The sequence below is a fragment of the Clupea harengus genome, chromosome 21 (genome assembly GCF_900700415.2).
Source record: "Clupea harengus chromosome 21, Ch_v2.0.2, whole genome shotgun sequence".
NCBI lineage: Eukaryota > Metazoa > Chordata > Actinopteri > Clupeiformes > Clupeidae > Clupea > Clupea harengus.
The window spans coordinates 13,354,643-13,379,020 of record NC_045172.1 but is presented as its reverse complement, the minus strand read 5'-3'; the positions used below and the strand labels follow the sequence as shown (position 1 = coordinate 13,379,020).

General features: G+C 42.9%; 2 protein-coding genes, 1 long non-coding RNA gene and 1 pseudogene across 6 annotated transcripts; 2 read left to right on the top strand and 2 right to left on the bottom strand.

Annotated features, from left to right (window-relative positions):
• Positions 1–225: 225 nt before the first annotated feature.
• Positions 226–3,575, bottom strand: LOC116218270 (annotated as a pseudogene).
• A 635-nt stretch (positions 3,576–4,210) lies between these two features.
• Positions 4,211–5,556, top strand: LOC116218168. The gene is made up of 3 exons (XR_004162708.1): positions 4,211–4,884; positions 4,976–5,260; positions 5,359–5,556. It is a non-coding gene; the product is annotated as an uncharacterized LOC116218168 (long non-coding RNA).
• Positions 5,557–8,014: 2,458 nt separating this feature from the next.
• zfand5b (zinc finger, AN1-type domain 5b) lies at positions 8,015–13,756 on the top strand. Of its 3 annotated transcripts, none has more exons than XM_012840675.3 (6): positions 8,015–8,223; positions 10,702–10,860; positions 11,077–11,179; positions 11,381–11,504; positions 11,655–11,777; positions 12,107–13,756. In XM_012840675.3, the coding sequence occupies exons 2-6, from the start codon at positions 10,704–10,706 to the stop codon at positions 12,311–12,313; spliced, it is 714 nt and encodes a 237-aa protein (XP_012696129.1). In that variant the 5' UTR covers positions 8,015–8,223; positions 10,702–10,703; the 3' UTR covers positions 12,314–13,756. The 3 variants fall into 3 exon arrangements, with proteins under 3 accessions (XP_012696129.1, XP_012696130.1, XP_031414508.1); XM_012840676.3 differs by having other exon boundaries at positions 8,041–8,223; positions 11,381–11,496; XM_031558648.2 differs by having other exon boundaries at positions 8,054–8,146.
• A 5,760-nt stretch (positions 13,757–19,516) lies between these two features.
• On the bottom strand, positions 19,517–24,310 carry bora (bora aurora kinase A activator). Of its 2 annotated transcripts, none has more exons than XM_031559006.2 (12): positions 24,203–24,310; positions 23,663–23,827; positions 23,333–23,439; positions 23,025–23,070; positions 22,850–22,922; positions 22,707–22,757; positions 22,542–22,598; positions 22,213–22,442; positions 21,797–21,950; positions 21,009–21,616; positions 20,299–20,439; positions 19,517–20,002 (listed from the first exon to the last, which is right to left on the bottom strand). In XM_031559006.2, the coding sequence occupies exons 2-12, from the start codon at positions 23,810–23,812 to the stop codon at positions 19,982–19,984; spliced, it is 1,638 nt and encodes a 545-aa protein (XP_031414866.1). In that variant the 5' UTR covers positions 23,813–23,827; positions 24,203–24,310; the 3' UTR covers positions 19,517–19,981. The 2 variants fall into 2 exon arrangements, with proteins under 2 accessions (XP_031414866.1, XP_012696132.2); XM_012840678.3 differs by having other exon boundaries at positions 23,663–23,822.
• Positions 24,311–24,378: the final 68 nt, after the last annotated feature.

Below are 24,378 nucleotides of genomic sequence, written 5' to 3'. Positions count from 1 at the left end.
CCTTGTGGCATTGGAAGGCCATTGTGTCAGTGTTTTGTGTGTGTGTCGACGCGAAAAGAGTGATAATAACTAGGTAATGCATGTACAATTGGATATAAGTTGGCCTATGTCCCATATTGAACTGAATTCCATATCAGAATTTAGGGCACACTCATTTGTTGTGAAGAGCTAGGATGATAAACAATATGGTTTTTATTTACAAATGAAAGTTCAGGTACTTGGTTTTGCAGACCCATGCTGTACAGCGGGTAAAATAAGTATTGAACACGTCACCATTTTTCAGCGCGGTCCGTGGTGATCGAGCAGCGGGAGAGCACGGTGCTGATCTCCACCTCGTTACGCCGCTCAATGGCCGCATCTGCAGCTTCCTCCAGATCACTGAGAGAGAGAGAGAGAGAGAGATGTATCAGTGTCAGAAAGTGAGGAGTGGAATGGAGAGGGTGTGATGGGAAACAGCATAAAAGTAAATAAATGTTGAGAGAAGGTGGAAATTGTTGATCATGAATACATGAAAATATAACAACTCACAACTTCACAGATGCACTTCAGTACTGAGTAGGCTACATTGTCATCCACAAACAGACAGGCATACACACACACAGACACACAAACACACACACACTTACCCAATTGCCAGGTGAGCTTTCACCTTCTGCTCTGGCGTCACCTTTGACACATACGTATTGCTTGGCCTCATATTTATTGTGTCTCTTCACACACACGTCTACAAAAGGCTGTGAAGACAGACCGTGAAACAGCGTTAGTCTACAACACCATAGCTGTGTCTCAAACTGAGCACTTGTGCACTTCGAACACTGACTTTCAGTGATTAGGGCGTTCACACTGACAGAACCAGCAGAATTCAGGGCACTGAAAGTACCCGGATGGCGCACTGTGCAAACGGTAAAAAAATGCAGTGTAAAACGATGGACACTACTCGCCCTAAATGGGTGCCATCTTGGCTACGTAGCGGAAGAGGTGGAGCCCTTCGGCAGCTTTTCAGTTTGGAAAGTTGGCTGACTGACGCCTCGCAAATCACTTCAACCATTATTGCTGGTTACAATAACTGTGTTATCTGATAGAACAATGTCTATTTCTCTGTAACTTAAAAAAATCTAAGCGAGAAAACGGCAAAAGATGTACATTTACATACAAAACACGGCCGTCAGCGGCGTTTGGTCCGCCATCTTTGTTTAAAATTTCCAGTTGGCCTGGAGGAAGCTGGCGCACAGATTTATGGGTAAAAGGCTCGCACATTTGCGTCAGTCAGTGTTCCATTTGAGACAACACTAATCAGCGACAGAACGCACTACAGATGTAAGTGCACTGTATTGCAGTGTACTTCGTAAAGTGCTCGGTTTAATACACAGCCCATGACTAAGCAGGACTCAGCACACACTAGTGCTCTGGAGAGAAATCCAACTTTACCAGGTATCCAAAAGGAGATTTCTTGCTCTTTGTAAATTTCTCCAGTTCCTTCCAGTCCTCCTTATCAGCCAAGGCAGTAAGCTTCAGCCACCAGTACCTGTGACACAACCCACACCCACACACACACGTCTCAACTTTTCTGTATGCACTGATAAGTCAGAACCATACCACTCTTTTGCATGGCTTTATTACATGTTATGTCAGGAAACGTCAAGAACACGTCACAGGCCACAAATCTGACCCCCTGGAAATAGCTTTAACCCAACACCTCTGGCTAGTATTCCTGTAGCTTGTAGAGCAAGGTGCAAACCACCAGGATCATGGGTTCACTACGCAGCGAGCACCCACACTGATGAAAATGTAGAGCAGCACTGCGACTCCCTTTGGATAAAATACGTGATGTAAATCAATGAGCACATGTAAATGCAGTGTAATACCAATGGTTGGCCCTCTGTCCGCACCTCTTGTCGGGGACCCGGAAGTCCTTGTAGAGCTGCTCGGCCTGCTTGTGGAGGCCCACGGAGAGTAGGATCTCCAGGGTGTCCTGCAGGCTCATGCCCATCAGGTGCTCGCCCTTCTCCTCCAGCCGCCTCTTGAAACGCAGCAGCCGCATCTCATCCTCCGTCGCCTGATCGGGGGAGGGAGAGGGAGAGTGTGTGAGAGAGAGAGAGAGATATGAGAGAGAGAGAGACATGAGAGAGAGAGAGAGAGAGAGAGATGAGAGAGAGAGGGAGAGATAAAGAGGGGGAGAGAGAGAGAGAAAGTGTTAGGGATTTATTTCACCCTTTTAAGGACTGTAATTATCCTCAGAATTAAGACTCACACAACCAAGAATATAATAAATAATAGACTTTTACTCTGGCAAAGAGGAGTGAATGGCGTCAGACCGCTTCTTCAACCTACACTCCTACGAGAGGAGCGCAGTGGTTTCAGAACGCTGTTCAACCCATCACTAACTTCCCTGGTACCATGTAACAGACTTTATGCAGAGACAATATCACAGAACATGCAGGAAAACTCTCCCCCCCTTGTACCATCCCGTACTCTGGTTCCAAGAGATAAGAATGTTTACCTAAGACCCCCAAACCCAGACTTTAACACAACAGTCCAGAATGAGTTCACATAAACACATGGTCTCCTAATTCAGTCCTACCCTAAACATCAAATGACAGGTCTGAGTTTAACATCTCTGTTCTCACAGATAGAATTCCTCTCATCAGAACAAAGGAACCTCTGAGACTAATATCAAACTACAAACACATCATGATAATAATTATATAGCATATTTCTTTCACAGAAAGAAAGAAAGAAAGAGAGAGAGAGGGGGAGAGAGAGAGAGAGAGAGAGAGATGAGAAGGACCAGAGAGTAGTCAGAAAAAAAGGGAGCAGACAATGAGTCCTCTTCATCTCAGCCGATGGACAGCATGGCCGAGTCTCTTCTGTAGCTATTGTCCATCTCAAGTGATGCATCTTAAACATCAGGTGAGGCCATTTTGAATTTACTATCCACAGCAGCTATGTCCTCAACATATTGTTATAGTAGTTATAAAGACTGCATAGTAATGTTTATTCTCAGAGGTCCCACGCTTGAAATACCTTGGAAGCAAACTCGTTCTTTGCTTTACTGTATTCACCTGTCTGTAGAGACTAAGGGCGACTGGTTGGTTTCTCAGGGTCATGAAGAAATCACCGCCGTTCATCACAGAAAAACATAGTCTATTGCTTATCATTCTAGTTCTTTACGACAAATAATTTATTCTTTAAAATTCAATTTTATTCATATAGCACCAAAACAAAAAAGAAGTCTCAGAGGCCAGAGCCTGAACCCCTTTGAGGCAATGAATGGCAACAGGGGCAAGAAAAAACTCCCTGTTTATCGGGAAAACCTAAAAAATAAACCAAATAAGTGTGCTTTAAATTCTGAAATGGAATGTTGAATCTGAGTAAAACGACACCATTGAAACCTAGCAGCACCTGTGGAGGTAGCCTGTACTTACCAGGTATGGCGATGTCCCAGAGGGGTGCTGTGTGGAGAGGAGAGGGGAGTTGAGACATCCAGTCAGAGGCTTCAACCTTTTTCGCCATGGCTCCAACTTTGTCAAAGATGAAGAATTAGGAGTCTCTGCTGTGTTTTTTTTGTTTCCAATTCAAGAAATTGTGTGACTTAAATACAATACTCGTAGGCTAACGCCTTTCATTTTACCTTAAATACAGTACTCAGACTTCAGTACTCAGACTTAATTTTACTTCATTGTGCCTTGTGGCCTAACGTGATTGGTTATACAGTATGTTAACTAGTATATAGTCATTGGATATATGTTAATAAGTAGTCAATCACAGGTTACTACTAAATGCTGCCACTTCAGCTATTGGTTAACACTAAGTAGGCTGGCACTTATAGGTGACTGTGTCACCATCCGTGTTCATGTTAATATTGAATCAATGCCATTCTGTCCAGCATACTCTGCGAGTTCATGCCGCAAACATTTCAGCCTGGTCATTGCCCTAGTGAATTCCCCATATGGGGGCTGCGTTGTTGGGAATATAAGTACAGCAGTAACTTCCAAACATAGCACACACTCCGCTTTCCTTTGCAAGCATCTAGTCTGAAACCATTCTGTTCTGCATTGCCATTCTAGATGTGGCATCCAATTGTTTCCCCCAGGGCCCTCAGAGCATCAGTGGTGTAATTGATACATCTCTGCTGGTTTCAAATAGATTTAATTTATCCATTCTGTGTTTTTGTTGATGGACACCCAATTGCATTCAAATAGCCCCCCATATTCAAAAGTCTTTCATTTTCTGCTGGTCTCTGCTGCCCTCTTGTGTCTAAACAGAGGTACTTGACTATCATCATTAACTGCAGCTCTGTCATCATCTCAAGTTACAATGGTAGTTTGCTGCATCATAGCTACTCTCGCACATCTACCCTTCCAGTTTTTTAGGTGTTTTAAGTGTTTCTTAACCCCGACCCTTTTCCACACGCCCACAAAGTCCTGTGGATGGTCTAGAAGCACATTAGTGGAAATATATTTTCCTACAGTGTAGTCTGCAATCATCCCCTGCTTGGTTACTGTATTCTGACTTCTGTGCTTTCTGCATCACCGCCCTTTTTTCCCAGATCTGAGTTTGTACTTGATATTCACTACTTCCAATCATAGTCATGTTATTTAATGTGATAAATAACTACAATATCGCTGTTTGTTTCACGAGTATCTTCTTAAAGCATCATCTTAAAATAAACCTAAAACATATATTTTTAGTTTATGCTAGGTCAAGATGCACAGAGTGGTGTTCTTCCCAGGGAAAATCAGTGTTATGTTCCGCAAGTGACCACTCGGATTTCTCCTTCAGGAGCCATGTGAAGAAGCCAGACGAATTAAGGACGACCCCACTCTGCAGAACGAGTTTACTCTTATGATACAACTGCTCAACTGCAGGCATCATGAGTTGATGGTAAAAACACTGTGATCCTGTTTATGTAATCAAATGTCGTGTTCATTTCAGTAACATAAAGATATGAACTGGTTTATTTACTTTCCCATAGCTCCAGCCTAACCAGGTGTGAAGAGTTTAGCAGTGCACCAGCAGAGAGCGGATGGCCACTGAATTGTTCCAGGCCCAGAGCATGAACGGGGTGGCACAGTGGAACTACCAATGACTGGTGAACCTTAAGCAGCCAGGTGTCATCCTCCCTGCTGTGTTTGATCCAGCTGTAACGGCTGAGTTGAAGTCTGCCTCCAAGAATCTGTTGGCCAGCCGCTCTCTGCTGGTGCACTGCTAAAGCAGGAGATGCCGACAGACGACCACCAGGAACTTCCAGCAGCAATGGGTAAGTTAACATAACGTTTTGGACGGACATTTTTGCATTATATCGTAATGTTACAACATGATTAACCTAGGAACTATTATTGCTTTTTTGTGTTCCAGGACTCTCACATGCCCTGCCCCTGCCGCTGAGGTCCTCGCCAAGGAATGCCCGCACTGGACCCACACCCAAGACACGTGGACGGGTTTTTTTGTGTTGGACAACACACGATGGACGCCACCCATAACAGATGCTATTGACGCATGCGTTATCTTTAATAACAGTACACGCTATTCCATTTGTGTAAATACTGAGGTATGTATACATTTTTTCACATGTTGTCAATAAAACTATGATCATAAATAAAAATGGAACTCTCTTTGAAATATTACACACTGTCGTTTTGTCCTGCTGAAATTAAAACAATTTAGCTTTTTCTCAGCTTAATTATACCATCTACAACAATAGGTTCTGTGTCATAAGAATTAATCCAAGTCTGCTGGTTCAGTTAATTTGAGCAGTACAGAGGATATACATGATAATTAAACACACTTTGACAAAGGGAAGAACTAAAAAACTTTACATTTCAACAAAGATACTGACAATCTGATGGAGTAGTATTTTACTATGTTCAAAGTAGTAGCATTTACATCCTATAAATTTGATAGAAACTAATTTTACATAGAAAGTTTTAATTCCCCAAGTATTTTCAATGCTTTCTACTCATATATCTCACATTTGATAACACCTCAATGGGGATACGAAACGTTCTTTTTGGGAATCTAAAATAATGAATTAAATGCACAGGTCCATAAACCACTACGGATGTAATATTATTTTGGCCACTACGACCTTTTGGTGCTGTTCCATGTTTTTTTTAAAGACGCGCGTTTTTTTTTTTACTTTTAGTTAAGGAACATTTATGTGAAGACGTTTTTACAACGTTGTGTTAATAAGTTAACTATACCACATACTCACTTGCTTGCTAAGAGACTGTCGCTACAGGCTTGTGTTGAAATTACGTGATAATAATGAATGAACACGATTGTACTTTATATTCATGTTCTCATGTCGTGAGGTTAAATCATCTTTACACCATGGATCTGACTTGTAATGTATTGATAACTACATTCGCTGGTTTGGTAAGAGACTAGACTGTAGTAGACTATGGCCTAATGGTTTTAATAACTTGCAAGATGTGTCGCTGGTAGCTTTTACAAAATAAGCTCGCTAAGAGAGTCTGAAATGTCACTTAGTCTAGCAAGAAAGTCGCTAGGTTGGCAACACTTAGTGTGTGCATGTGTGTCAGGTCCCGTGTGTGAGTGATGGGGCGGGGATAGCCATGTTTAACACAATAGAATCAGTGGTTGTATAGGCTCATAATTAATATTCATATTCAATATTTTGGTAGAAAAAAGAGAAATGGCTATAGTCCAATAGCCAAACCCTAAACACACTCCTTGGGCTAGCACCAGTTCTGGAGAGACTGTAGCTGAAAAAGTGACATAGTAAAACAAATATAGCCTATACAAATCCGCTACCTATCATTGGTAGAACCTATGTCTTTCTGAGGACTAATTCACAGTTGAAAACGGGGACATATCTAGTCGGGGACAGGCCACCTGAAACAATGACTGTGCACAGTGGTCAGACAGCTAGAGGAACGTGAACCCTAATAAACAGTTTACCTTGACATGGATGCATGGTCCCATTGGATTACATTGTATAGCCATTTTGTGGTTGCCGGTTATAGCGTTTTAACTCAATAGATTGATTTCGATCATTTTTGCCCCTATTAAAACTTTGGATCCAAAAATATGGAAAAATAGGACCCGTGTTAAAAAAAATCCAAAGTCTCCCGTTGAGAGATTTGCTAGAGGCAGACAGTACAGTTGTCTCCTTGTATGCCCGCCTCCCATGCCCGAGGTTGTAAGTTAATGTCCAGGGCGGGACTGTGCTTGTCTATACAACGCAGGTTACACCTGTACCTTTAATCCGAAATCACAACCACAGACAGAACTGAAGGAAACCCCATTTAAGGTGGTTAAAGACAGTGTTCAAAATCCAGTTAGGTGAAAATGATTAACCTGCCTTAACATGTTTGTATGTGTCTTCCTTGGGTGCTAGCCAGCTATTGAGCAATTCTTAAATGTCCAATGATGAAACTCCTGAGTTGACTCACACTGAAGATGCCTATGTACAATCATAGTGTTCCGAACAACATTGCTGTTTACCATAACATTGTTGTTGTGTGTACATGCCTTAATTGTATTGTTGCTGTATGATAAACACAGTCTCGGGCTGCTTTCAGCCCTGAAAAAGCGAAGTAGGCTAAAACGTTTATCGAAAACGAAACTGGTGCATTGAACATCCTGTTGTGTTACACAAGCACAGCTCAGAAGGCCATTCTTTGCTTTCTTCTCGAATATTTTTTTGGAGCCTGACGAAATCGTTGTAAATACGTGTTTAATTATTTTTCAACTTTATCTTGCATTTGTAAAGGACTTCAGTTGTGTACATTGTGCGCACTGCCCTCATAATATGATGGGGTTTATATACGCGTCGCTGCTGATTGGGTAACACCTCTGACGTACCCACCAAACGAGAGAAAACTTACCTCAATGTTGCACACTGTTTAGACTAGGAAACATGTCGTTCAACCCGGAAACCGTAGCAAAACGGTGCACGCTGTTTTCAGATTGAACGTGCTCCAAGTAAAGTAGCTTCACCCAATCCCCACCCTCTGGTTTTTCATGACGTTACACATTGTGCCTGACGTAATGGAAAAAGTACGCACCTGATTGGGTGGAGGCCACTCTTTAGGCTCTTACTAAAGAAGGCAACAAACAACAAGCGACGGAAACCAGCAGCGCTTGCCTGAGCGTCAAGCCACACGTAGCAGACTAAAGGGTACTTACCTAGTCTTTTTTTTTTTTTTCTTCATCTGATCCGACTTAATTTATAGACCGTTTCATTGTACAAAAAAGGTAAGTTAGCCAGTTTTTTTTCTAACTTTGTTACTTCATCCCGAAAGTACCCAAAGCCCACAGAGGTCTGGGTTTGTTTTTTTGTGGTGGGGTTCATAGTCGATGTTCGTTTAGGAAGCGAGCTATTGATTACATGAGTTAACCTTAGGTATTTAACGTTCCTTAAACTAAGGTGAAGGTAATTGTTTCCGCTAAAACAGTAGGCTATGTTACTTCACCACTTTCTGGGCTGGTGGTGTTTACGAACTTTGAGACGTATGTTAACATATGGATTATGTGTATTTACGATTTCAGAACAGCTAGTTACACTTAATAGAAAATAACAGAATAATGCCCAGCAGATCTGTATTTTGCCACCCAGTTGGCGAGTGCTTCCATGTATCTATTAGGTTTCCTGATATGCTACCTAGCTTCGCTATCTAACGCTAACCGTATAACGTTAACCATGTCGTAACATGGTAATATAATATAACAGTTATGCTATCGGTAACCAGTAACTTACATTGTTTGACATATTCTAAATCTTCAGTGTGGTATATTTTTGAGGAACTTTTCCAGTGAGGTAACGTTAAACTAGCCAAGCTAGCTACTCATTGACGAGGCGAGCTAGCTATAGCTACGTGTCTTCATTTCAGTGCCCATTAATGAAAATATCTAGCAAAGGATTTGTACTATTCGTCATTGTTTAAGATTAATACAGCTTATCTGCCTCAGGCTACTGCTCATGTTAGTGCAAAACCAAAGGAAGTGTGTGGTTTGGAACAAAGAGGAGACAAAGAACTTGATGGCTATCGTTAGCGTAAGACCAAGTATTTGAACTAACGATATAACTTGGTAGATGGATTTTTGCATATTGACGTAACATTGAAACAGTTGAAGTTTTATTCTTGTATTTAGTCTGTGTTTTTAGTTGATGGGAGTTTCTACGGGCTAAATACTTGAGCTTTGTCCTGGCGAGTTTCGTGTAACCTTTTGTTAGCTTTGCGGCTAACGTTAGCTGGCAACATTCGCTAGCATGACTCAGTGAATTTAAAGAGCTCGACGAGGCCTTTCGCCATTGCGTCTGCCACCCACCACGGGCTCTGACACATCCAGGGTCTCTGTAATCCACGTCTGTCGCTGTTGTAACTTTGCTTACATGTGTCGTCTTCAGTTGGCCCAAAACGAATGCCCCAAGTCTATTTTAACACGGTGTAAACCAGCAACAACAAGCGCTGTGTCTACCTATTGCATTTAGAATGGCTTCTAGCCACGATTGCTGTTCAAAATATCATAGTGAATCCATATCTTGCTAGCATTTACTTATCTTGGCATTCTTATTATGAATTCTATATCATTTTATTTACAAACTCCACCTGAAGTACTGGTTCAAGTCCACACTACATTGTCTAAATACAAATACAATGAAAATAAGTTAGTTGCAAATCTATATCTTGATTTCACCATAGACGATTAGAAGCTAAGACCGCTAACGTTGGGTAGTGTTCGTTTTACTGCTTAGCTCGCCAGGCTTAGGCAGGGTAGATGATATGACAAAACATGTTAGGACAGACGGTTCAACATGTGTGGTTCCAACAAAATAAACAATAGCGGGGCTGCCTTGCAACGTGTGAGCGAGGAGAAGGCGACGCGTCGCAAGCAGGCGGTTCGTGCACTGTGATGTAATAGCCCCATAGCTGGGCTTCCGCCGATATAAATAGCGTCTGCTGTGGTTGTGTGGTGTTGGCCTGGTTGCGTGTCTTTGAGATCAACATGTCACATTGCACCCTTGTGACTGAAAGTTAATACCAGCGTCCATGTGCAGTCAGCAGCCACGCACGTGATGGAGTTGTTGCACCGGGTTCTCGAGGCTACGGTGTGTGACTGAAAATTACATGTGTGAAGTATTATTCCAAGCCCCAAAAGCAAGGGCCTGTGAGCCGCACTTCATGCGAAAAATGTGGTTGTTGACGGCACATTCGTATAGATGCACCAGGGACCTTTGAGGAACCAACCATGGCATGCTTATTTTGTCTGTGTCCTGTGTGTGTTTGGAGGGGGGTGGTGGTGGTGTGTTATCTGGCTCCATCTGAACAGAATGTCCTGAGCCTTTCAGCCAGCTGCTCCACACGCTTTGTCCCTGCCGCGTGTCTGAAGGCAGCAGTGCCAAGCTGGTGCTTAAGAGGGATACACTTGCAGGGTGCAAGTGCAATCACCATTATTGATCACCCAAATGAGATCACTTGCACAGTTCATCCTGTTCCTCTTGCGTCACATCAACAGTCTCTTCAAATATACTGTGCAATAGCCACACAGAGGGCATTCCTCAAACTGAAGATGTAGTGTACTTTTGAAAGGTTTATGCTGTTGCTGCTAGACCCTGTTGCTGTGAGGTTTAGGGCTTCCCGTAGATCATACTCGACAAACACCCAGCTCATTTGAGTCTACTGTCAGCTCTATTTTCTCAATGCCTGACGAATTTGTGTGTCCTCTGTGTAGACATGGCTCAGCAAACCAACCCAAGCGCAGTGCCCATAATGTGTGCCACCGGCTGTGGTTTCTATGGCAACCCCCGCACCAGTGGCATGTGCTCGGTGTGCTACAAGGAGACCCTGAATCGACAGAACAGTGGAGGAGTCAGCCCACTCAGCACTATGGGTAAGGAAGGTGCCTATGTCTGACATCACTTCCTTGGTGTAATATTTATTCCAACTCTGTCAAGATTTTTATTTTTTTAATGTGTACATTATTCTTAATATGTTCTTGCAGTAACTGATTTAGCAAGAGAATCATATGTATTAATTCATGGTTACTATCCAGTAGAGTGCTGGTTTGTACTGAAGAGGTCAAAGTTCATTATATTTGTGTGTGTAGGCTCCAGTGGTTTGTCCAGTAGCCCCTCCCCCTCTGAGGTTTCGGCCATCCAGCGGCTGGAGGCCACTCTGAGTGGAGCAGTCAGTGGGGTGGACTCAGCCAGGTGAGCATGGATACTTGGCTGCTAGAGTGACCAACAGTGTGTCTCAGTAGGGCTGTTTGTGTGATGAAGACCATTGCTTAGCTTAAAAACAATGCATGTATGTCAATTTACTGGAAGATTTAGGGTTTTGATATTTGTGTGTAATACTGTATTTCTGTGGTGTTTTTGTGCGAGTAATGGCTCATGTGTCTGACTCCACAGTGCATCAACAGTGGCGGCGGCAGCGGCAGCAGCAGCAGCTGCTCTACCGGTCACACAGCAGATGACTGAGATGAGCATCTCCTGCCAGGAGGAGGCACCAGATAACGCAGAGCCAGGTCTGTGTGTGAGTGATGCCTAATGAGCTTGAGCAGAAGCTAAACATGCGCGTCATTGCACTGCATGTGGTTTTGTGAAGTGGATACAAATAGTATGTCATACTTTGACGTGTCATTTTGGATGAAGTGAGGAGCATATGTCTTGTCTCTCCCTGCAGTGCTTACTCAGCCTGTGGCCTCACCCACTCCTGCAACAGGAGCCGAGGAGGCAGGAGCACCAGAGCCCCCTAAACCCAAGAAGAGCCGCTGCTTCACCTGCAGGAAGAAGGTTGGCCTCACAGGTAAGGGCCCCATCACCACTACTAACATTTACATTTAGCAGGCTTTTTTTTTTTGTCCAAGCGACGTACAAAGGAGAGAACAATCAAGCTACGAGCAATAGCCCTATTGTGACAATAAATACTATTACTATTAACAACTGCACCCATGTGGTTCCCCATGTTGGCACACACACACACACACACACACACACACACACACACTGTCTAAGATTTCAGTTCAGTTGTACTAAACAAACGCACACAAAGAGTAGATGTCCCTGAGCTTAGCAGTTAGAAAGCATTTATATCTCCATGTCTTTGTGACCGTCGTATGTCTTGCCTCTCTGAAGGGTTTGACTGTCGCTGTGGCAACATCTTCTGTGGCCTGCACCGCTACTCGGACAAACACAACTGCCCCTACGACTACAAGGCCGAGGCGGCCGCCAAGATCCGCAAGGAGAACCCAGTTGTGGTGGCCGACAAGATCCAGAGAATATAATGGACCGTATGGTTCTGCCTCCCCCCGTTCTGTCCTGTGCTGCGGGATTATTGACTAATGGACTCGCGCTCTCCAGCGATAGAAAGACTTAGTTTTTTCTCTTTTTTTTAAAATGACAGTATGTGTCCTCAGCTGGTGCATGGAGCGATATTTCTCCCCATCCGTTATCTCATCCCCTTCTGCCCTGCCCCCGCCTCAGGCCTTCCTCATGTTTAAGCTTCATTTTTCTTTTTCAAAAAAGTTTAAAACATGTTAGCAGACCAGAGCTGTTTTCAGCCCTGCGTTGTGCCTGTTAGTCTGTAGGAGCACCTGATAGGCTGGTTGGTGTCCCTGTGCTGATTGTGATGAGGTCCATAATGTGATTGTCTGTCCATTTCTGCGTAGGGGGTGGGGCTTGGGCAGCAATAGCCAGTAAGACCCACTGAAGACCGTTTACTCCCCGTCCTGGCTGTTTGTCAGGACAACCTAATGTGCAGGCTCAGCTGAATGGCCTGCAGAGAGAGAGAGAGTGTGTGAGAGAGATTGAAGTGAGTCATAGAGAGGAGTGCATGTAGCAGTGTGTGTGTCTGTGTGTGCGGATATGAGAGTATCCTGATTGGTGTGAATGGGCATGTTCTCACCTGGCAGCAACCTGCAAGCCTGTTTGTTGTACAATGATGCCTCCCTTTTAATTGTTAATTTAATTAAGACTTTGAAAACCATCAAGATGTTGGCTGAAATCAGAGTACATCCAGTACTCTCCTGCATCTACCAGCAGCCTTCTGGACTATGAGGGATGGTCAGTGTGGACTTGATGCCTCTGAACCGCTGTGTATGTGTGGAGAGAGAGAGACAGGTTTCACACATTCATTTTAGCATCACCCTCCCGCATGTGGGAGGTGGAGAGCGGTGATTGGTCCATTCTTTGCCGCTGCATCTAGACTCTGACCTGAGTGTTGATGTGACCTAGGGTCTGATGGAGATCAAGTCCTTTGTTTTGTTTTTCATTGATTTGTCTTATGTGTTGTGATGGGAGGGGTGATCTGCATGGCTTGTGCTAAAATGTTTGAATAAGATGAATGACATTGTTGAGGTTGATAACATTAGTCCTGTTATTGTTTTGATCAATATTTCACTTCTGTAATGAACATTTTTATTTTGTTTCTCTTTTTTTTTTTAGTTTGTGAAATCTTTTGTGGTGTGTGTGTGTGTGTTACGGGTTGCTTGTCAAATGTGTTAACAGGATTTGGAAGTTGAAGTGTGTATCTTCACTTGAGAGTGAATTTTGTTTGTGAGGTGTGTGCGTGAGCCCATCAGTGTGATCGCCGTTTGCGTTTCGTTGCTCTTGACTCCTGGGCAAGTGAGATTACACGTGAAAAGGCAACTGTCTTTGTCAGTTTTTAGTTTTGCAAGTTTGTACAAACCATCTTTATATTTATGTATTGCGCATATAATCTTGTTACTTGACATTTACTGCTAAATTGTATCATGTAAATAAAATGATGTACAGAGATATACGAAATATGGTTTCACCGACCATTTTCTGTAGTGCGTGTGTGAGGTCATCCAGTAGATATGCTGCCCGTACAGATTCCCAGCAGCTACACCAGTGGAACAGCCTTACTTTATTTGATCCATGCTTTGTAAGTTATATTTGTACTTCACTGAGTTGTCAACAAGCTTGAATACAGGAATAGTTACTGATTTTAGAAATCATAAAGCAGAAGAGAAATTATTTTGTTTTAAATGATCTTGGTAGAAGTGTTCTGTGCTGGATGGTTCACAGGTCTTAGTTGCATGCTAAAGCTGCTAGAAGTTTCAAGGAAGAGCTGGGTTTAAGGTATTGCCCTTGTGTTCCAGGTTTTGATAAATTGTTCACCATTTGCCTATGAAATGAGTACGCTGATAACCTTTCTGCCATGGTTGCATCACTGTTGAGCGTAATATGGAATAGAAATCATACCTCTGTAGGACACGCCGGAATGTAACCTGGGGGTGACGCTGGTTCAGCGTTTTCAATATCTAACCCTTTTGTTCAGTTCTCCCCACCAGGGTTGATCAGGCATGCTAGTGTCACAGTTTACTTTACATGGCTGAGGTAATACCTCCCACGTGTGGGTCCCCCCCCCCCCCCCCTCAGAGGTAGACCCATCACCCCTGTAAATATATCCCTGTTGTGTTCTTCCCTGTTCAAGCTTTTCCACCCACAGTACATTTCAGAAGTGGTAAGACTATTCTGCAGGCAGGTTCCTGAGTGTCCACTTTCATTTTCAGCTTAGATTCCAATAGAATCCATTCATGCATTCAGCATGGAAGCGGATGTGTATAGAGGATGTTCTCATAGTCCATTTCCATATATTTAATATTGATTCAATGGAATTGGAAACATTACCTGTCTATACAGAGATTATCCAGGGAGTTGATGCAAAATCAAGCAAAGTAGATGTTCAGTGTGTACATGTTTTTGCCTTGTGGTCGTTGGACATATTAAGATTTCTGCCATGTGCATCAGTGTTACTGCCAACATCTATGCTAGCCAGCAGGGTATGGAAGATTACTTTTGAAATGTAATGGTTTACAGATAACTAGTTAACCTGTTAAAAATGTAATAAGTAATGTAACTTCCACTTCATCAAAATGATGTAACTTATTACTTGATTAGCAACTAATTGAATTACATACTTTTTTTCTGTAATGGCTTACATTTATTTTGTAGTTTTATAATTCCGTTGCATTTAATAGTTACTTTTTTGCTCAGTTTTTCATGTGATATGCTATCTGTGACGGCAGATGTGCTAGAGTTTTTTTTATTCCCTTGCGGGGGTTGTTTTCCCTGCTTGATGTCATGAATTGCATGGAAATTGTGATTTGTGACCCTGTTATACTTCCACAATGTGATCTATAGAATTTGATCTGAGGACGAACCACTTGATCACTTAAAGCCCCAATTGCTACTGAGCTCCTCCTAGAGTTGCAGAGTGTAGCTCACTTTTACACCACTGCCATGCTTTGAGACCCCTAATGGCCAGTGTACAAGTGTATTTGTTGACAAGCTGAAGGACATGGAACCGGCAAAGGCCAAAGAAGCATGTAGACTGACAAGGTAATTGTTATAATTGTCAGACTTTAATCGCACAAGCGACACGCTGCACACTGCAACACACGTGAATACATGGAGGCGACACAGGACGCACACGCAGGCTTGAGGTCGTTTGTGAATTTAGCTTCTGCATTTATCCCATCTCGGACTGTCCTTCCTCCAGAACCCCAGGAGCAGTGGGCAGCTTTTTTAAGCGCCCGGAGACCAGGTGAGATGAACCGTCTGTCTTGGTCAGGGACCGACGAAGAGTGTTCTGTTGTTTTGCATGTTTTTTCTGTTGGGGTTTTTAGTGGAGGAAACCCCTTGAGAACACGGGGAGAACATGCAAACTCCACACAGAAAGGCCCGGGAGATAGCCCACCTGAGCACTCTGGGGATGACCTGCCCCCCAGAGCCAACAGCACCCCATGTGGGAATTGAACCCATGACCTTTTTGCTGTGAGGCTGCAGTGCAAGCGCCTGAGCCACCGTGCCATCACATGATTTTACACAAATATGACATAAGTTTCAATTATTGTGACATCTGAGGTGAACACTAACAACCAAATAATCACAAAAAAGAATAATGACTAATTTCAATTAATCGCGTTTTCAGTGGTAGTATGTGTAATCTAGTCAAATGTTGTTGGCAACATGCCTAATATACATTGGACAGATTGACGAAGACTGATCAAACTTTTTGAGGTGAGAGATTTATTTGGATGCTAGCCAGGACAGGTCGATGACTGGGCATCTGGAAAAACAAACAAAAAAAATCTCTGAGACAGGGATGACACCATCAAGGTTACCGCCTATGTCGAATTATTTCATAAATAACATTGGCAGGTATGTTTTTTTAAACTCGACAACTTTCCTAACATAGCCGAACATCAAGCAAGTGCAACACAAGACATAGCAAGACAGCTAATAGGTTAATACTAGTCCAACAGAAAGAAGCCCATTTCAGCATCTGACTTGCATTCTTATGTAACGTTTAGCTTTCGACCAAGAGTAAAAGCCAGTCAGAGACTGACTTCAAGCTTTTTGGTCTCTTGCTCTGTTCCTTTGTTGCTTCTGCCATGATGTCCATACAGAGAATACTGTGCTACCTTCCTCTTATAGGTAGCGCATGGGTCTAGTTGTTGTTGCGTGAGGTGGAGCCATAAAGCATTCCATAGTTTTTGAAAGAGGTCTCGCGCCCTATACCCCAAAGTTACATAGTGCAATACCAGGCGCACCAGGTGTGCTGTGGCAGGGACATAGACGCCATTCTTTGTATTAAAAGTCAGTGTACCACCAGAATTATTTTGAAGCGGTTATTTTAAGATAAAATTGTTGCATAATGTAACTTTAATCCACTGTGACTTGCACTCTGGTAAACAACTTGGCAATATCTCCTTTTCACCACTAGAGGGTGACCAGGATAGGATTAGAGACTTTCAAGTCATGGCATGCAGTGTTAGATGTCCACAGGATAATGCTTCGATACTGCAGTGTTGAGTCCTGGGGTACATTCGTCGTAGGATTGAAGCTAAGTTAATCAATTGGCCTTTTAGCCCGTTAAGATTAGCGAGCTGATTGAGAACAGCAAATATCGGTTCGGCAGGAAAGGTCGATCACCAAAACCATGATTTTCTAACGGTATAATGGTTCTAAACTCAAAGAAAAGGGCTCTTTTTTTCTCCGCTGGCGAGTAGGAGATGAACATGAACGCTTATGAAGAATACAAGACCATAATCATGGCAAAATTCAACACCACCACCGCTGTGAGAGCAAGGTGTGTTGGGATGTATATATTGTGATATGTATGTATGAACACCTGACGGCAAGTGTCCACTGGTGAAGAGGTTTCCTCTACCGGTTAGAATCTGCATGGTTGCTAGTTCAAATCCCCTCACCTCCTTCCTCGATGTAGTTTTACATTTCCTTGGAAGTCGCTTTGAATAAAAGCGTCTGTTAAATGACTAAATGTATTAATAACAAATGCAATAAATTGAAGCAGTGAAAATAAATTGTCTGTATTTCTCTCTATTCTTATCATGAGTCCACCTTAATCATTTTCTACAATAATGATATGCTATGGTGTACTAATAACACTCATATAATTATGAGTGCTTTGTTCTACGCATCACCGACACTACAAAAATGTACCACTCGCAAAAAAGCGCAAGACAGTCAATGGTGTCACAGACTGTGGTGTTTGCAATAAATGACTCGAGAAGGTCTTGTAAATTAATGATTCCTTGTCGGCTGAATCGGTAGCGCTCATACAAGAATAATGGATCTTGGCGATCGCAAAGAACTCTCTCCCTCCGCTAATCTAACTGTAATATCAGTCCTTGGTCAATGGGATCCCTCCTTTTTCCGGGGGTGTGGCAAGCTTATCCAGCGACACTTAAGTTAGCCTGCCCTGGAGCAGGTTAGTGCTAATCGATTATGTAACTATGTAACTAAGGTCCTTTCAGTGTTTTTTGTGTTTTCTGGTTGCCTATTTGTTTCATTCACCTGATTATATATATATATATATATATATATATATATATACAGTTAGGTCCATACATATTTGGACATTGACACAATTTTCATCATTTTGGCTCTGTACACCACCACAATTTCAGAGTATTTACATCCAAATCAGGTGAACGGTGTAGGAATTACAGCACATTTTATATGTGCCCCCCCCCCCCCCCTTTTTAAGGGACCAAAAGTAATTGGATAATTGGCTGCTCAGCTGTTCCATGGCCAGGTGTATGTTATTCCCTCATGAAGGGAGTTCGTTATTTCATTGACAAGGAGCAGATAGAGTTAATTTCAAGTATGGTATTTGTGTTTGGAATCTGTTGCTGTCAACTCTCAATATGAAGTCCAAAGAGCTGTCACCATCAGTGAAGCAAGCCATCGTTAGGTTTGTTTCGATTTTTCAGCCTATCAGAGAGATAGCAAAAACATTAGGTGTGGCCAAATCAACTGTTTGGTACATTCTTATAAAGAAAGAACGCACTGGTGAGCTCAGCAACACCAAAAGACCCGGAAGACCACGGAAAACAACTGTGGTGGATGACAGAAGAATTATTTCCCTGGTGAAGAAAAACCCCTTCACATCAATTGGCCAGATCAAGAACACTCGCCAGGAGGTAGGCGTATCTGTGTCAAAGTCAACAATCAAGAGAAGACTTCACCAGAGTAAATACAGAGGGTTCACCACAAGATGTAAACCATTGGTGAGTCTCAAAAACAGGAAGACCAGATTAGAGTTTGCCAAAAACATCTAAAAGAGCCTGTACAGTTCTGGAACAACATCCTATGGACAGATGAGACCAAGATCAACTTGTACCAGAATGATGGGAAGAGAAGAGTATGGAGAAGGGAAGGAACTGCTCATGATCCAAAGCATACCACCTCATCAGTGAAGCATGGTGGAGGTAGTGTTATGGCGTGGGCATGTATGGCTGCCAATGGAACTGGTTCCCTTGTATTTATTGATGATGTGACTGCTGACAAAAGCAGTAGGATGAATTCTGAAGTGTTTCGGGCAATAGTATCTGCTCAGATTCAGCCAAATGCTTCGAAACTCATAGGACGGCGCTTCACAGTGCAGATGGACAATGACCCGAAGCATACTGCGAAAGCAACCAAAGAGTTTAAGGCAAAGAAGTGGAATGTTCTGCAATGGCCAAGTCAATCACCTGACCTAAATCCAATTCAGCATGCATTTCACTTGCTGAAGACAAAACTGAAGGGAAAATGCCCCAAGAACAAGCAGGAACTAAAGACAGTTGCAGTAGAGGCCTGGCAGAGCATCACCAGGGACGAAACCCAGCGTCTGGTGATGTCTATGGGTTCCAGACTTCAGGCTGTCATTGACTGCAAAGGATTTGCAACCAAGTATTAAAAGTGACAATTAGATTTATGATTATGTTAGTTTGTCCAATTACTTTTGGTCCCTTAAAAAAGGAGGGGGGGGGGGCACATATAAAATGTGTTGTAACTCCTACACCGTTCACCTGATTTGGATGTAAATACCCTGAAATTAAAGCTGAAAGTCTGCACTTAAAGCACATCTTGATTGTTTCATTTCAAATCCATTGTGGTGGTGTACAGAGCCAAAATGATGAAAATTGTGTCAATGTCCAAATATTTATGGACCTAACTGTGGTTTATATATATATATATATGTCACATAGTAGGCAAATAGCACGCAGAAGCAAAAATCCAGATCATCTCCTTTACTTTATTGCAATCACATAAAAAAAAATTGTCACATATGATTTCCAAGGCAAATTCATTTACAATACAAAGTAGTATTCCATAGGACAATTAGTGGTTCTGATTTGGGGTCCAACAGCAAGAAACCATAAATAAGTAAAAAATTCTCCCAAATCCCATTTATACAATACATTTTTAAAGGTTCAAATATCTAAGCCCATATAAAAAAAAAAACTCTTGATAAGTGTACACATCACAGCACTAGTGTACACTATCCAAGCTCTCATACCATCTCAAGTCATTCAACAATTTGGCTCAGTCATGAGCTACTGTTCAAACTATTAACTTGTCAAGTCAAGGCACCTGTGCAAGAAATGCTGTTTGCCTGTGTCACAGACAACTCAAGTATAGGGTTGTGCATCTCACAAGTGCAGGACTCCCCCCCCGCCCCCTCCCTGCAGATCAGTGGTGTGGTAGAACAATCTGGAACATACAATAACAAGTGTTGTTAGGCGTGTCCTAAATCCTCCCCTGTAGAACTGAACTGAATGAGTTTAATGATTGACATAGTGACACTGCTTCTTCAGGGGTTGTCTTTTGTGATTTTGTGTGTTGTAGGGTGTCAATAAATACACGTGGGAAAATTAAACAAATAGTGCAAGTGCAAATGCAAAACGTATTAAAAAAAAACATCATACATTATATTAAACATATTGTTTAAAATTAAAAGGTAATTCAAAACAAATGTGTGCGCCTCACGCAAGTTGAAACATCTTTACCTTTGATTTCATGAACTTAGTGTACAGCTGGCCCTCCTCAGGTATGTGTGCATCCAACACCTCCTTACTCTGGCTGTCACAACTGATCCCCTCCATGAGGCTGGTTGTGCCCGTCCAATATGTGTTATAGCCACTGTCCACCTGAACACACAGCAGGAGGAGGCATGCAGTCAACCACAAGCCCACAGGGCCTCAGTCAAACAGACCACAATATTGGCACCATCACAGGCTTAAAAATACAACCTAGTAGTGTAGCTACAAGGTTCACAGCTGATACAAATCCAACTGAACAAATCAGTTGAAACTTATTTTTTAAATGTTAGAAACAGAGGGGGAAAGAAACAACTCAACAACAGATGGCAACTCAAAACAGATTTTGATGACACTTGAGAGAGTAGCCTAGGGCACAACTGTGAAAGTCAACTGCTGTCAATAACAGACGTAAACACTGAGTCACTGATAACTGCCCACATGCAGGTTTTGACTAGAAATTGTCTACATTTGTGGCACTAGCTTTAACCTAATCTATAGGTACAGCTGTACCATTTGTATATGTTTTGAAGGTCACTGTTGTATTATGCGAAGATGTGGTTTTAGTCGTCACACTGTGTAGCTATACTCCTGACAGGCAGTGGTCCATTATCTGTGGCTGTAGCGTTAGCAGGCTGTAGCGTTAGCAAGACAGGTTAGTAGAGTGCACGCATACAGACCTGCATGCTCCCGTCTGTTGGGATGAGACTGCCCTCGGCCAGAAGTGACGTAAACATATGCAGGCTCTCTCCTTTGGACAAGCTGCCTGTCCACGAGCTGGTGAGACGTTTGGGCACAGACAAACTGTTTCCTCCCTCCTCCTCCTCCTCCTCCTCCTCCTCTTTATCCTCCACCTCTTCCTGAAGCTCTTTGGTCCAGCCACAGTCCAGTTGCTCCTTTCCACACCTGTCAGTTGCATCTACCGTGTCCCCCTGCCTGGCTGACTCTCTCGTGTCCTCTTCCTGCTCCATCAGCTCAGAGGCTGGCTGAGGGGAGACTATGTGCCCAGGAAGGGCCACCTCAGTTCGGGGTGAGCTGCAATCCAGCTCCATGGCGTGGTGTGGGGGATCTGCAGACTGCCGGATGGTGCTGAGGATGGGGGAGATGGGGGAAAGGTGGATGGGGGACCCCCAGACCCGGGCCCGGTGGCGGGGCCTGAGGGGTGAGCAGCTACGAATTGGGGAGCAGCCCTCCACGTAGGGGCCGTCGCCACGGCAACGGACCTCCATGTCTGAGCTGCTCAGTGGAATGCCTTCAGGAGTGAGGAATGTCAGACACTTCCGCTCACCTGAGGGATGAACAGGAACAGATTTGGTTACACTTACAGGTAACACACACATACACAGAACCAGAATTTTCAGTGATCCCTTAAATCTTTCCCCTCACTCAGTTGTCACTCTTCCAGTGGGACAAAGTTTAGAGATTGTTCAATTCAATGATCAGTGATTCAGTTTATTACTGCAGGTACCTGACAGTGGAGTCTCAGCTTGTTGGAGACCGATGGGTGACAGAGTAGGGGATTTGAACGTGGGAGAGGAGCGGTCAGGGAACATAGGACTTGTGACACTGCCCATGCTGTAGTTACGAAATCTACCTTGGATGGGACTCGATGAAAACTGGCCCTGCATGGAAAGAGAACAATGAATGAATCATGATGCCATGACAGAATGAAGACAAAAAAAAAAGAGGTGTCCAGATCAAGATAAACTAGAGAAGTGCTGTTCTACGAGATATCTGGCAAAGGTATCCACTGGACATTGCTGGCCATTTAAGTAACCCGTCAAGAAGTGTTACTGTTTTCATAAGGGTTTTAGACCCTATGACATTTCTAAAAGTGTTCTAATTAGACAGGGAACATTGGCCCAGCTGAATAGACTCACTCACCGTTGAAGAGGTCTGGATGGGCACGTCACACTGCAGGGGTGACATGAGGCTTGGGGACATAGCCTCTTTACCACTGGGGTTTGCCACATACGGGCCCCTCTCTGGACTTGGGGGATTTGAAGAGTCTGATCCACTGCCGTGTCCGTCAAGGAAGAGTTTCCGACGGAGGGAGGAGGAGCTCAGCGTATCCTGAACCTGCTCAGATACCTCCTCAACTTTGAAGTGTCCTCCTGTGGGAAAGGCCCCACACACAAACACACACTTTGAGCTTGATCCTCAAATATCAAAACATCACATCACTGTCATTCATAATGAAAAAAAGAGCTCACCTAATACTTTCTCAAGATCAAAGTCCACAGGTAAAGAAAGGATTGTCTGACATGTTGCTGCAAGGAAAACAAAAAACAGCAGTTAAAAACAGCAGAGGCTTCACTACTATCTGGAATGCATTTTCAAACAAATGTTTTCAAACCACTTTAGCTTTATGAACACACCATTTGTTTTTCTGGATGGTTCTGGCTCATCAGTGATGTGTGAAAAATAACCTAGAAAAAGATTTTCAGCGTCAAGTCCAAAATTAGCCAACCAAAACATCCAGAGAGAGAGAGACTGAATAAGTGTGTGTGGTCTGACTTACCCTTCCCATGATGCTTCTGTGTGCTTGCTGGGGCTGCCCATGGGGAGGGAACAATAGCGCCTTTGGTGAAAAACTGCAGCACAAAAACAGAAATCAGTTTAGAGGAATGCAAAACCGCTTTCAGAGCTTTACTATTTCAACCTTGTTGCAATAACACCACTAAGGGTGACTTTACCTGTTCAATTGCATACTGTCGTTTCTGTTCGATTTCAGAGTCTGTCCTGGACACAACAGGAATAAACAGCATTACAACACATATCTACTCTTCCTGTTTTGTTAACAATATTAACAAAACTTCTGAAACTTCATGTAAAATGGGCAGTTCATTTTTACAGCAAATTGACTGTCAACCTGTAGAAGACATTTTTTATGTGTGAGTATTTTTTTTATGAATTTGAGAATACAGTTGTATTAATGGATTGTGGGTGTTTGGGGGTTCAGGTTGATTGTGCAGCTGCAGAGGAAAAGAAAAAGGGAACTCACCTTGTTTGGCTCAAGTAGAAGGATTGTCTATTTATGTCCTCTGGGTCGATTTCTACTGGGAGCAAGTTTGACATTTCATCTATGGACCACTTGAACTTTGCTGGCGTCTTAAAAATAAAAGAATTCTGTTAGATATGTGTGGTATATATCCACATGTACAACCTCACATTTACTGCCACCATCAAGAGCAGTTAAACACCAATTTCATGTTGGAAATTCATTCACCTTAAAGACCCCCCCCCCATCTTATTAACCTTGTGGTCAGTATAGACATGGGCTCAGTATTCAGGTGATATGCTGACTAGAGGAGATGTTTCTCGAGATACTTACAGCAGAGGCACAAGAGCTCCGAAAGATGGAAGGGCTTGGTACGAATGGTTCGTGCAAGCGGTGGTAGTCATTTGGGCTCTCAAAGGGGTTGAGGATTGCTGGTCTGCCTGGTGTTTCTGGTGTGATCTGAGGCTCTCCTACCTCTGCCATCTTAGCTAGCCTAGGCTAACAACAACTAACGTTATTACGAGGAGTCACGAAGCTCAGTCTGAATGGATTAGCCAAGAACAGTGCAACGCACTAAAAGTGACATTTGTGCTCAATAGCCGTTACATGTACACTTCGACTGCGCAATACTGAGAGAAATCTGGTTAAGTAGAATTAGTCACGTTTGTTTACATCTATTAAAAGGCTAATTTAGCGTTGCTCTAGTTAAATGGCAAGACTTGTTGGTGTCCTTCGAGTAGTTTACTTACTTTAATGATATGTGCAAACATTTTTCTAACTACAGATTTATTTTACAGTTATCCTTGCAATACTTGAAAGTTTTTGTTTACGCTACTTGAATGAGTATTTAGAATCTGTGCGATATTTACTCACCAAAGCTGCTAGTAACGAATCCTCAAGCAGACCTTTTCCGTGGCTGGCTCAAACGTCCGTTTTAATTTTTCCTCTTCTTTCACATGAACCAATCAAAATCAAGAGAACATTTCAGGTGCCCTATCACATCGAAGGTTTTTGTCAGCTTCAAAGCAGGCCAATCATACGCAAGTAAA